The sequence below is a fragment of the Anser brachyrhynchus genome (assembly GCF_964034855.1).
Source record: "Anser brachyrhynchus genome assembly, chromosome: 2".
Classification (NCBI taxonomy): domain Eukaryota; kingdom Metazoa; phylum Chordata; class Aves; order Anseriformes; family Anatidae; genus Anser; species Anser brachyrhynchus.
The window spans coordinates 123,306,569-123,320,102 of NC_137695.1; the positions used below are offsets into that span (position 1 = coordinate 123,306,569).

The window sequence follows — 13,534 nt, forward strand, 5'->3', positions numbered from 1 at the left end:
CTGGAAGAGTTTTTAGAGGAATGATGAAGTGGTTAATGTTGAAATTGGTAGTGGAAAAGCCCACATATTTGAAAAAGAAGTGATTGGAGTGGCAGTTTAATCTTCTATGTCATGCATTTGTTTTCTTTGTCCTCATCTTAGTCTGCTAAAGAAATATTTTGGAAACCTCATAATTAATAAGAAATGTCTTCTTGGTGACTCTGGGAATGTCTGCTAAGTAAAACCTCAAGGGGGTAAGTTCTACAGTCATTTTCAGGAGAGGTGTTGCCCTTGGATGGAATTTAGCCAGGAACATTGCTGTTAAGATACCATTATGATATGGATGGGGGGGTGGGGGGGGTGGAATTCGATAAGACTTACAGATCTGCTGTAAGTTCCTTGGAGAAAATCCGGGCACTACCAGGTTTAACATTTTCATAGGTCTTTTTTTTCTCTTAACTCTTCATCCTGTTTCTGAGAATTTGACTCGCACAGATAATCAGTTTGAAAACCATGTTGTATCTGCAGCATGGCAATCTACAGGGGGCTCCAGGATTTTTTTTCTGCATATTGAGCATAACATTTTGATATTGCCTCCTACTGTTTGTGGTTCTTTGAAGGCTTTAAGCTCACTCGAGTTTCAAAATGTGTTTCCAGTAAGAGCTTACTTTTAATTATTATCATTACTTTGTCATTTTCAGGGCGCGCTCTGTTCTTTACAAACATATAAAAAAGACCAGCATCTTGTTAATAGCTCTGGGGTCAGCATGTCACCCAGCATCCAGTCCCTGTGGACCTGAAAACAAACAGTGAAACAGCCCATTTCGAGGAATGTCACAAGCACCAGGTCAAATACACTTGGAGCTTTGGCTTCTTGGGAATCAGAGGTTCTTATGGGAACCTGATGCTTTCCTGGCTGGTGAAAAAAAAGTCTTAAAGGCAAATGATCAGAAGAACAAAGGAATGCACATTTTTTTTTCTTAAATTATCTTTTTAATTTAGATCATTCTGTTCTGTCAGTGGAGTTCAAAGACCCCAGTTTCAGATAACTGACAATTTACCATTTGTATCTTAAACTCTTTACGAGAAGGACAACCTCTTAGTTTGGGCAGCACCATGGGGCTGCAACACTGAGGCACATCCATAATCAATTTCATAATTTTTTGTACATTTTGCAGATTACAGGTTATGAAATACAGAAACATATAAGGTATGTGGTCTGGTAATATGTTCGGTATCAGCAAAAGTAAAGTGTAAAGATCACATTGTATACATTGTCTTGGCAAGTGTCTCCATTAATACACTACTTTAAGAAAAAGCTGCACTAGTGGTCAGCTACATCTAACAGTCAATACAATGTGTTCCCAGTGGGGGAACTTCCATATTGATGGTAGTTCATTATTCAGCCAGATGTTTTAACAGATAGCAAAGCAGCATGATTTTTGGTAGCTACTGATAACAGATCTGTCAATATTTTTCATCTTATTTTCAATGCAAACTACAAAACTATTGATGCCATTGCCCTACAGGAAATCTTGCATATTCCTGTGCTATATGATGGTATTGTTTTACCTGAAACAAAAGAAAAGCTTATTTTTCAATAGGCAAAAATACATTCAGTAAGAAATTTGTGGCAGAACACATTCCCTTTGTATTCAGAAATTCTATCATGTTGCCTCAGTAAGAGTTGATACCTCTTGTAGTACCTTCAGTCTCTTCTGTGGATGTCTAGATGACTTCTGCTTTGAGTAAAGTGACATGCTTTCCTCTGTTGTCATATGATGTGAATCTCTAGTCTTAATGTGTCATGACAGGTACAGTACAGGAGAAGAGCATGGAGAAGAGAAAAGACAAGGCTCCACAAAAATTGCCAAGAAGCCTTAAAAAGCACTGTCAAATTTAGTTTGTTTGAATGTTATGCGGAATATTTCTAACTGAAAACTCAGATTTTCACCTAATGTGAAAATTGCAATTTATGCAAAAGTGTGTCTGTGCTCCAGCAGTTGTAAGAAAGAAGCTTCAGCCATTGTTGTAAAAAATACCAACATATACATACATGGAGCAGGAAAATAAGGAAATAATTTAGGTGAACGTCACTGAAGCTGTTAAAGTGTGGTGTGTGCATTATGTGTAAACGCAAGCATTTTTCCCATTGCTTTCTTCTGCCTACCTCACCATGCAGTTGGCCCTTAGGACTGCCATTTTCTGAAGGAACTGGTCCTGGATTCCTCCAGGAACTGCTCAGTCAATCCAGAAAAGCAACAACATTGGCAGGTCTGTGCCTAGAGAAAGCCCGACTGTTTTGTTTCTGACAGGATTTGAACAGTTAATGGATTTTCATGGGATAGTTTTATTATTGTGGAATCGATATTTTTTAATAAAAAAGTCTTCCACTGTAGGACTTTTGATCAGTTTGTTATTTCTGTGGAGCATTCACACTGTGTTACTGCAACTCTCCCCAATAATTCCCTAACAGACAGCGTATGCTTAAGCATAAGCCTGTGAACAGTGGCCTTGGTAGTTATGAATGGAGAGTTCAGATATGAATTTTAGCAGTCCCTGGATAAGCCGCTATTAATTCTGGGTAGGTCCAGCATTTGGAATATAAGCGTAGGGAAAAGATTCCCATACTGAAAAACAAATTTGTATTTGTTATTTCATGCAGACTGAAAGACACAAAATTCAATAGATTCATGCTGCTGAAGTTAAATGGATGCATCAGTATATCTAAGACAGGGCTTTAAGTTATGAGCACTTGATCCTTATGAATTTTATCATGGCTTTTTTTTTTTTGTATAATAGATTTTTGTTTTGTTTTGTTTTCCTGAAAAGGATTGTTACTCATATTAGAACAGGTCCAGAGGAGGGTGTTGGGATTGTTTAGAAGTTCAATGTAAGCTGGCAATGAATGTGCACTTACAGCCCAAAAGGCAACTGTATCCTGGGCTGCATCAAAAGTGTGGCCAGCAGGGCAAAGGAGGGGATTGTCCCCCTCTACTCTGCTCTTGTGAGATCTGAGCTGGAGCGCTGTATTCAGCTCTGGGGTCCCCAGCACAAGAAGGACATGGACCTATTGCAGCGAGTCCAGAGGAGGGCCAGAGGGCTGGAGCACCTCTCCTATGAAGACAGGCTGAGGGAGCTGGGGTTGTTCAGCCTGGGGAAAAGAAGGCTGCGGGCAGATCTTACAGTAGCCTTCCAGCACCTACAGGAGGCCTACAGGAAAGCTGGGGAGGGACTCTTTGATAGGGAGTGTAGTGATAGGACAAAGAGTAATGGCTTTAAACTAAAAGAGAGGAGATTTAGACTAGGTATAAGGAAGAAATTCCTGGTGGTGAGGCACTGGCACAGGTTGTCCAGAGAAGCTGTGGATGCCCCATCCCTGGAGGTGTTCAAGGCTGGGCTGGATGGGGCTTTGGACAGCTTGGTCTGGTGGGTGGCAGCCCTGCCCATGGCAGGGGGGATTGGAACTGGGTGATCTTTAAGGTCCCTTCCAACCCAAACCATTCTGTGACTCTATGATAAGCAAGTTGTGGATGCAGCATAAGAGCTAAATAGTGAAAACACGTCATACTGAGTGTATCAATCTTACCATAAATTGTCTGGAGGAAAATTACAGTAGGCACCAAAAAAGCTGGCAACTGCATTTTCAAATTTATAGATGGAAATAAAAAGTAAGTAATTGTTGGACTTGTATGTTGTGTGATATATACTTGCATAGTCTTCCTTTTTTGTGTGTGTGCAAAGGGATTAATTTATACTTATATGTAAAAAGACAATGTTTGTGCATTTGAACTCATAAACAATTTTTCATACAGCTCTTATTTCATAATGTTTTCTTTAGGACTTGCAAGTATTTATTTTTAAGAGGTTTCATAGATTATTCTTTACTGTATGTGGCTCTTATTCTTTCTGTCTCCCATTAAATGTAATGCGGAAGGTCAGACTCTTTGGTTACAGCACTAGCAAGGGGATGTATTTTAGTCAGTATTGGATATAGTTTCTTTCTGATGGGAATGTGATTTACTAGGTTTCATATATCTCATAAAATAACTCATGACAGCTAAATGCTAAAACAGATAGCTTTTCTTCTTTCCATAAACTTTTGACTTGGCTGTTCTGTCTACTGCCTTCCTCTAAATACAAAATTTGTGCTAACTCTTGCCAAATAGATTCTCAGAAAGTATGTTTTAAATGTGGCAGAAACTTGTGAGAACATTTTCAGGCTTCAGTTGAATCCAGGAGGCATTCAAGCTGACAGATATGCAGATGATATATCTGAGGTTTTGTTCCCTCTGGGGGCAGAATGGGTAGTTTTTCCCACACAGGTGAAATACCTGTACTTATTAGTAGGTGTTGGTTTGAGATATGTGAAGACAGTGGCTTCCCCTTTGTCCCTTAAAAACCAGTGACCAAATCTTCCCAGCTTTTTCCCCATTACCTTGGTAGGTAGTCTGATGTGTGCCCACTTTTTTTTTTTTTTTTTTTTTTTTTTTTTTTTTTTAAATTAAAGGAGTATGTCCTTTGAGAAGAGGCTGTAAGGTATACAGTGTTACCATGATGGTTGCAGGTTTTTCATGTTATTCAAAACCACGCTGAGTATGTTCAAAACAAAATAACAACAATGACAAAAAAAACAACTTTTCCCTCGCTTTGCTTGTTTGTGTGCTTGTGTATAAAGGACCATGTATATGTGTTTAAATACATATATGTATTCCTAATTATTTTGTAGAAAATTTCCTGATGCCTGCTGTACCACCAGCTCTGCAACAACTGCTAGCACAGTTCTAACAGCAAAAATGTTCATACTGAAAGTAAAGGTGAGCTCTATTATCAGTAGTGGGGTGTTAACACAGTTTATTTTAGCTATACACTACATTTTAGTGAGGTATCCAGCGTGGCCAGATGTTAAAGAAAAGCATTATTAGAAGCTTATAAACTAGGAGTTACGAATAAGGTAAAAGCAAAGGCTGGAAACGGTATGTGGAGTACATTTATGAAGCTGAAAATGTTCAGAAAATCCCAGCTGGGGGTTCCCCTTGCTCTATGGTGTGATGTTACCCATGTTTGAATTTTCATTTGTGGAATCTGTAGAAGTCTGAGGAGTACAAACACATGATACGCCCATTTTAGTGAGTGAAAATTGAATGAACTATGGCTTGGTCAAGCATAACGACAAAGATAAAAGGTATGCTTTTGCCTTTGAGACCCGACTTCTTTGTAAATAGTTTGTACTAAAGCATTCTCCAAAACCCATTAGTTTATACACTTTTTTTTCTGGTTATGTTAGGGACATGCAAACTATTTTTTCAGAACTGTTTTCCAGGGAGCGTTTATGATAGGTGTAAAATTGCAGATAGTTCCAGTAATGATTTGTTTGTTACAAAGCAGGTTTATCTGAGACTGCACAGATAGTTTGGATATTTCTTGTTTAGTGCCTTCTTCTCGAAGACAAACAGGCAAGTTACTTGTGCCATAGGATGGGAGGAAGCAGGTGTCATGCATTGCGCTTGAATAATCACCTTCACGGTAGTAATGCCAGAAGGATTCAGAAATATAATAAGTAGATCTAACAGGAGTAGATTCAATGTAATTGGTAAAAAATGAAAAATATTTAAGGTGTTGGAGCTGAATTTAGGTCTTACAATGTTTTTAGTGTGTGAATTCTGTCCTCACAAATGTAACATCTGATCTGTAGCTGTGTCATGGGACGAGTGCTGCACATGCGCACATGCGCACGTGAAGATCCAACTGTGCAATATAATGGCCACATTCTGCTCACTGGAAAAAGAATTTAAGTAAGTGGTCCTTATGATGACAAGTGCTATCTTCTCCTACTAATTTCATTAATATGGATCTGCTATTTTGCATATTAATTATTACATTTCTGTTTCAATGTTATAGTCAAGTTGTTTAAGACTTTTTCTTGGTAATTTGAAGTGATGTGTACAGTCCAGGTAGTTCTAAAGATTAGGTACTCTCTTACAAAAAAAATAAATCTTTCTTTTGCCATAACTTTTTTATTCTTTAAATTGAAAATCAGAAGCCAATTTTCCATGTTTTCTAATTGAATTGAATATATAACAGAGTTAGCAGTTGGTTATCATTTTAATATTCTACAGGCGCTCTCTCTTGTTTGAGCAGAAGTACTCTGCATTTGGGGTGATATTATATGAATTGCTTCGTAAACATATTTCAATCAGTAAAAATAATTTTAGCTGTATTTCTCAACAAAGTTGATTTTAATCAAGTGAATAAGATAATTTTTCTGTTATCTCTTTTGTTGTTTCTTGTTCTTTTCTGCCAAATGTATACATGCAAATACAAATACATGAATTTGTATGCATTTATTTACTTTCGGGCTCTTACCATCACTTGATGTCATGTAGGTATTAGCTGGCATGTTCAGAATGAATTTGTTCCTGATGATTTGCAGTAGTGCCAAACGGACTGCAAATATGTGGGCAATATAGAAAGTCAACGTAGGCTCTGTACATATCGCAATTTTAAAAAGGCAAGTGTATTTTGAAAAGCTATTAATATTTGTATCTGGATAAAGCTCACAGGGTCAGATCCAGAAACAGTTATAGTAATGCTTATTGTCTTCAGTAACAGTGGTAATGTTAGTTAAGAGCTCACGGCAGTCAGCATCACACTTGATAAGTGTGTTTCAATTAACAAGCGAATGTTGGAGTTTTTATGCTTTTTTTAAAAAAAGTATTATTTGCATGATAAATGCCACATTCCATTGCTTTCTGTCCTCAGACATACATACATTTTTCCATGAAGTGGTGATCGATCTGCAAGATTTAAAATCATTGGAAAGACAAATATTCTGACCTAATAATAATCAAAACATGATTATTCTCTTATATGATAAGTTTTACTGATTCACAGTGTTTTCTAAGTGCTGTATTTGTGAGGTATACTTTCTTAAAGGGGTTATACCTTAACCTCCTTACCATGAAGTGATGAGAGAGAAGATTCAACTGCATTGGACAGAGTTGCTTGTAAAACCACCATGTTATTGCACACAGATTCCCATATGAAAGAGTCTCTCCACATCTGGTCTCATCCTGCTTGTTCTAATGGAGGACTGGCCTCTTCTCTTGAGCTGATCTCTTGCTAAAACCTAGTGAGGTAGATGGATTTGAGTATGGGGATGCAAGTTCAGTATACAGCATACACATCCTTCACATTAGCCACCTGGAAAACTTTTTGGAAATTTGATATATTAACGGATTGTAGACTGGCAGACCAACCTTTAGGCTCTGGAACAGGTGTGAATATTGGTAGACTCCTGGGTTGCTGAAATGAGAAATGTTTTGGGGTGAACATCCAATCATTGACTAACGCAACATAAATATGGGTTCTCAGTCAAGACAATGTCCAAAACATGGAAAAAAAGGTGAGTAAGGGGAGTATTTACAGGGATGAGTTATTTTTAGGCTTGTGTTTACATCCCCTCAATCTTCTGTGATTCTCCAATTTCAGTTTTTTATTGCTTCTTACCAGCTAACTCTGACGTGGGCAGAATGTAGTTGATGATGCATGAGAAAGAATGGTATCTGCCAGTGGCTTTTTTATTTTTTTTTTCTTTTTAAAACACTTCCTATGGATGTCGTCAGTTTCTGATTTTATGTATTTTTACTATCAGTGCAGAGAAGTGGAACAAATGTGAGCAAGAATGGATTTCATTTGCCATTCCACTACAATTATCCTGTTAGTACTTTATTACTCACTGAAAACCTATCTTGAAGTAATGGTATGGTTCTGCTTAAGAGCAAAGTTGTGATTAATAGCAAGGTTTTGATCTTTTTTTTTTTTCTGTTGTAATGCAGGAGTGCTAACTTCAAGCATAACTTATGTCATTTACCTTACTCACTGGGAGTTTAACGTAAGCAGTGTGGAAGATGCCTGCTGTTTGCAGTAGAGCTGGTGACATTACTCATTAGACATACTTTCTTCCAGTGGATGGAGGCAAATTCTGCTTGTAGAAATCTTGCTTTTTACATATCTATCCGTTATTCAGGATTAGCAGTTTATGTCGACCTATTTCAGGCTCTTGGCTGTTCGGAAACGAGTCGTAATTATTTTTATAGGTATCAGAGCTACATGATTAGTTGCCTAAATCACACAGGATTATCTCTATTTTCCAACTGGATGATCAAGTCTTACTAGTGTGACGAGGAGAACATTGTCCTTTCCTTTTCCTGTCAACCACTGTCTGAGCTCCTTAGGTTGCTGAGGCAGTGGATGGCCGTGGGCAGCATGGACGCAGGCTCTTTGGGAAGGTTTTCCTCACACCCGCTCAAGTGGTCACTTTGCACTGAGGCTTTTGCTGTGCCGGAGAGATCCAAGAGTTGCAGAGAAGTAGGTTATCCTGTCACTTTTGAATGAGGTTGTTAGCACTAGAAGGGTTTCTGGATGTGGTTTCAGTGCTGCCTTTGCATTGCAGCAACTGTTCAAAATGCAGCAATCAGGTTGGAGGAGAGCTTGAACCACTGGTGGTCTGATAAGCTCTGAAATACGGGTTTGTGTTCTTCTCTGTCCCCAGCGAACTGTGAATGAAATAGGTATTGCCGCTTTCCCATCCTCTTCTCCATTCATGCAAACACACACAGTCAGAGACAGGCTAGATCACAAACTAGTGTTTAGAGTCACGGGTTTGAATCTTCTAATGCCAAAGAAAAGAAATTAAGCCTGTCTCCTACAACCTGGGCAAGTGTTCTCACTGTTTTGGAGAGGAAACGGGGAACTCCCCTGGATGTCTTTAACAACTAGGGACTGATTGATGCCACTCTGAAAAAGTGACTTAAAGCATGAAAACTCCTGTGTTAACCTCCAACTCTGAAGTGTCCAGATTAGGATGTTTGGATCCCCTTGTTATTTTCCAGATCCTAATTGTTTTCAGCATGAACTAGATGTCAAGCACTTTTCCCCTCTTTGAGCAGGAAGTTACATTTTAAAGTGTTGAGGGAGACCTAAGGAAGAAGCTGTGGTTAGGAGTAGTTAATGGCTGTGCAGAGTTGATCAGATTCAGACTTGGGCATCCAAATCCCTGCAACACATTTAGATTGTAATATTAGACTTGCTGATCCAGCTGGTTTGGTATTCTTAAGATGTTTTCTTTGAAGGCAGTGGATCTATAGGGGATCATAGGATCAGAAGGCCTATGTGAAGTGTAACACTCAGCTCATGGAATTAATTAAATGATATCAGCAAATCAGTTATGGCTTTAAATATTTCCACAGTGCTCATAGGAAAAATCTTTATCAACAGATAAGCTGCAAAAGCAATGAAAAGGCAGCGCAAACCTGACCCAAAGGAAATGTAGTTCAGAATCTGAGGAAAGAACTGTGGGTTTTTGCTTCTCTCTATATCCAAACTTACCTTGGGACCCTCTCCAGTACTTCTGGCTTCTGTCCTCTGATAACTCTGTGCTTTTCCCCATGCTTTTTCTGTCATTTCTGGAGTGCGTTTTCGTAACATCCAACATCCTCGCATCATCCCATTAAAATCTCACCTGGTCTTAAGAAAACCCAATATAAGCCATAACTTACTTCCTACTCACTAGGATATATAGTGCCTAGTATCAGTAGTTGAGAAATTGTGTCTTTCCACATATCCATACCTTCCATACAGCTGTACTTGTACAACAGACACACTGCTTAGTTCTTGATCCTTAAAATACCATGTAAGCTGTTTTACTGAGGCCCCTGGTATACTTATCTCGGTAATTACTTATATGTTTTATATACATAAGCAAATTCCATGTCAAGTTACTTTCATACCAAAGTGATTGCTGAGAGCTGGGCCAACAATTCTTTGCTCATTTCCAGCCATGTTTCTTGTCATATGCTTGCAATAATTATGGGCTGGATAAAGTAAGTCATAAAAATCAAAGCAGATTTACATCAAAGCAGAATTAAACAGCCCGGTTTTGTGCAGCAGCTCTTGGACTACCTGCTTTGTCATTCACGGCACCTCTGTTGTCCATACATGCCATCTGTTAAGAATGCACATCTGAGCTGGAAGTACGAAATTTTCTTCTTCTTTGCTACATGATTTAACATGTTTACATGTGGATATCCATATATTTTAGGTAATTGAAGAATGACAGAAACAAATTTTTTCCTGCCTTTTCAGTAACTAGTGCATAGACTTGAAGCTGTCCCAGTGTGTATTATTGTCTGGCCACATTCCTGTGGTTTACGTGAAGTATACTACTGATGTTTTTCAAAACAAAGGCTATTGATTATTATGATACTCTCAGGGAATCATTACTGTCTTTCTAGCCCAGGTGCCTTTAACCTTTTGAGGATTGACTTCTATTTAGATGAATTGTCATCTGTCTGATCTGCAAAGAGCCTTGAGAGGATTAGAGGTGACATGGACATCACGCTTTTGATATGCAGCTTTTCGCTGAGCTGAAATGCACATTGCTGTGCTTTTAATTATTCAAGATACACTTAAAAAAATGCAAAAGCAAAAAGAAGAGAAGGAAATCTGAGCAAGCTGTTAATGACCCCAGAGCAAAAACAAAGTCAGAATATAAAGAAGATGCAGAATCTCCAGTTATATAGTTGTAACAAAGATGGAACAGTTAAACATGCGCTGTAAATTGAAACTTGTTTGTTTGTTTTCTCAGAGAGGTATAGGAAGTCACCAAGACATGAATCCAGAAAGTTGATACTGGCTAATAAAATCTGCTCTGATTACAGCATGTGGAAACAATTTAGAAGACAATTGATCTGTCCAGTGGATTACAACAGTGATGTGTTTGAGAATGTAGGATGCATTTTATTATTTTTGTAGCAGCTTATGAACATGAATGAATTCTTACACTCTGAGTCAGGTGTATGTATATATATGCATATGTATTTTTGAGCATAGGTAGGCGATGCATAGGTTTGGTCAAATTCATGGGGTAGTTTAGTCTGAAATAACAATAAACATAAAAATTCAAACATTGAAACAGGTCATTTAACACTTCAGAAGGAAACATCATAACTTTCCAGTGACTTAAAAACTATACATCAGTGGGGAATTTAGTGGCCCATGAAAATTGCAACATAATGAGAAATGATAAAGTAGAAGCTTTTTGGAAAAGTGTTGGCATGTAAAAGTTCTAACTCTGGGCAAGTGAACTTTTCTGGGCAAGTCAAGCAGGCTCACTTAGTGTCCTCATTAGTGCATAGTACGTGAGACATTATTAATCTATATTAAGATATAATGTGAATGATGTCTAAAGCCACTTAATCTATCAATTTGTTTTGAAATTATCTATCCTTTTAATGAAGTTAAAAATGGTCAAAAAGCAAACCATTCTTTTTTTCATTCACTAAAAAATGGAGCAAATTTGTTTTTATATTGATCTCCAATAATAATGCATGTATGTATTTATTGGAACTGTCAGCAAGGCAGAGAAAGGTTTTGCCCATTTTTCATGCCAACTCCTTTCTGAAGTACGAATAGAGTAACTTTTGCTTTAGAAACAGAAAAGGGGTTAGGGAGAAGTAAATTTGTTAAGGATGAAGAACATCAGTTGGCATTACAAGTCTGAATTTATAAAAGTTTGATTAAGAATAGGCTCATATTAATTCTGGTGAGAGCACACTACTCAAAACATTAGTATTGTTTCTTGTATCTCCACATTATATAAAAGTAATGAAGTCAAATAATAGCAGGTGCTTTTTCCTTTTATGAGGATAGAAGGATAAATAATTCTGAGAATTGTTTGTAAGTATAGCAGATATCAGGACTTCAGTTTTAAAAGCAGTAAATATCTAACAGGTTCTTATGCAATAAACACAATACTATTTCTTGTTTTAAAGTCCATCATTATCAGAGGTTAAGTTCCTTCATGAAGTCTACAGTAAAGAGCCATTTACTGAAAATACCTTGAAAACATGAAAGATGAGAATATTAACACATTTGCAGCTTTGGGGCACAGACTGAAAACATTTTTCCCCCATCACTCTGTCTTTTGATCTCAGAATTTGCAGTGCATACAGAGTAAATGTAAGTAGTATGGTAGGAACAAATCCTGTCACAAAATGTGTTTATCCCCCTTTCCTTGGGAGACAGAAAATTAGATTAGAAAAAGTCCAGTTGATTTTCATGGTTAGCCAAAAGTTTGTTTTGTGTTAAAATCAGTTCATGATTGTTTGGAACATGAAAGAAGCCTGTAGAGAAAAAAAAAAAAAGACTATTCCCATTTTCATTTTTGCAATTTTGCAACTGTTAAATAAGCTCTTTGCATTTTTTCTATCTGTTTAGAAAGTTAATGGGCATTTTTGGCTGAACATTATGTATGAATAGAAGCTTCTTAAATTTATAGGAAATAATATGTCATGTTTTAAAATATATGAAGAGAATTGGTGCTTCATGTTGGAAGGATGCTTTCTGTAAATGAGATATCCATGAAATATTAGGAAAGACAGCACTTCAGTTTTCTGAAGTACAAAGAAACTATTTATACTTTTGTTCCATATTGCAAAAACTAGTTGAAATAAATCAGAATTTGAAGATTAAAGATATACAGAGCGTTTATGTACTGCTTTAAGTACATGGGATATATATTTATATGTATATCTCACCACTCCAGTCAAACCCACGAATGGGCTGGTGCAGAGGCAAAACTGATGTTACTGAATGCACATGATTTGTATGATACAGAGGATATTTTTTAGTACTATAAACAGGCTTTTTTTTTTTTTTTTTTTTTTTTAATATTGTAAAGATAAAATAATTTAATCCAGGAACAATATCACATCCTTGCTGTTCACTTTAACGCAGCCACCATTTTCTGAGCAGTGTTAAGTAACATGGACAGTTATCTCTTGGAAGTATGATCATGGACACTTCCAGAAGTCTGGGCTGGACTGTCGCCCCAAACCAGAGTTTTTTTTTTAGTTTGTTTTGTTTTCAAGAGAATCAAGAGTTTTTAATCTTGGTCCTCCCCCTTCGGAGGATCGTAACAGTTGAAGGCACAAAAGTGTGATCAAGAACTGGTAAATACTTCTGGAAAAATGGACAGTTTGCTCACAGCTACCTGATTTAGACACCTAGATCCAGTTACATATCAGTGAAGACTGTCACTGACACTTACTTTTTATTGCTGTAAGTACTTAATTCACCAAATAGTTGGAGAATACACCATATGTAACAGAATGGGGAGAGTAAGCATTTCTACTGGTAATATGTGGTCAGGTCAATTTAAAATGCTGTTTCTGCAGATACAGTGGAAATTTTCATTTCATGTGACTACTCAGAGTAATAAACCTGATCTCTCAAATATTGATAGAAAATATATACAAGGAGGTGGGAGCATGACATAAGGAATTGAATTGTAAGACTGAGCAAACTTTTTCAGGATATTTTGTAGTCTTCTTGCTACTACTAGAAGAGTTACTTCTGTTGCTGTGTGCATTTTCTTTAATTCAAAGTCACTCTCCTTTAATTTATATGAAACCAAATTAAGTATAGACCTGGATAATACTTCAAAATATGTTATGGGATTTCAGTGGGCAATAAATAATTGGTCATTTACTTA

The 13,534-nt window shown here is 37.2% G+C and overlaps 1 protein-coding gene across 8 annotated transcripts in view; it reads left to right on the forward strand.

Moving 5' to 3' along the window:
• NKAIN3 (sodium/potassium transporting ATPase interacting 3) overlaps positions 1 to 13,534 on the forward strand; it is a 372,372-nt gene that overhangs the window by 23,916 nt on the left and 334,922 nt on the right. For 3 of the 8 annotated variants that reach the window (XM_080582402.1, XM_080582408.1, XM_080582400.1), the window contains one exon: positions 4,709 to 4,796. The exons of 2 other annotated variants lie outside the window; for them this stretch is intronic. In XM_080582402.1, coding sequence (XP_080438528.1) covers positions 4,709 to 4,796 — 88 coding nt within the window. 3 more of the 8 variants (XM_080582403.1, XM_080582407.1, XM_080582404.1) reach the window with 3 other exon arrangements.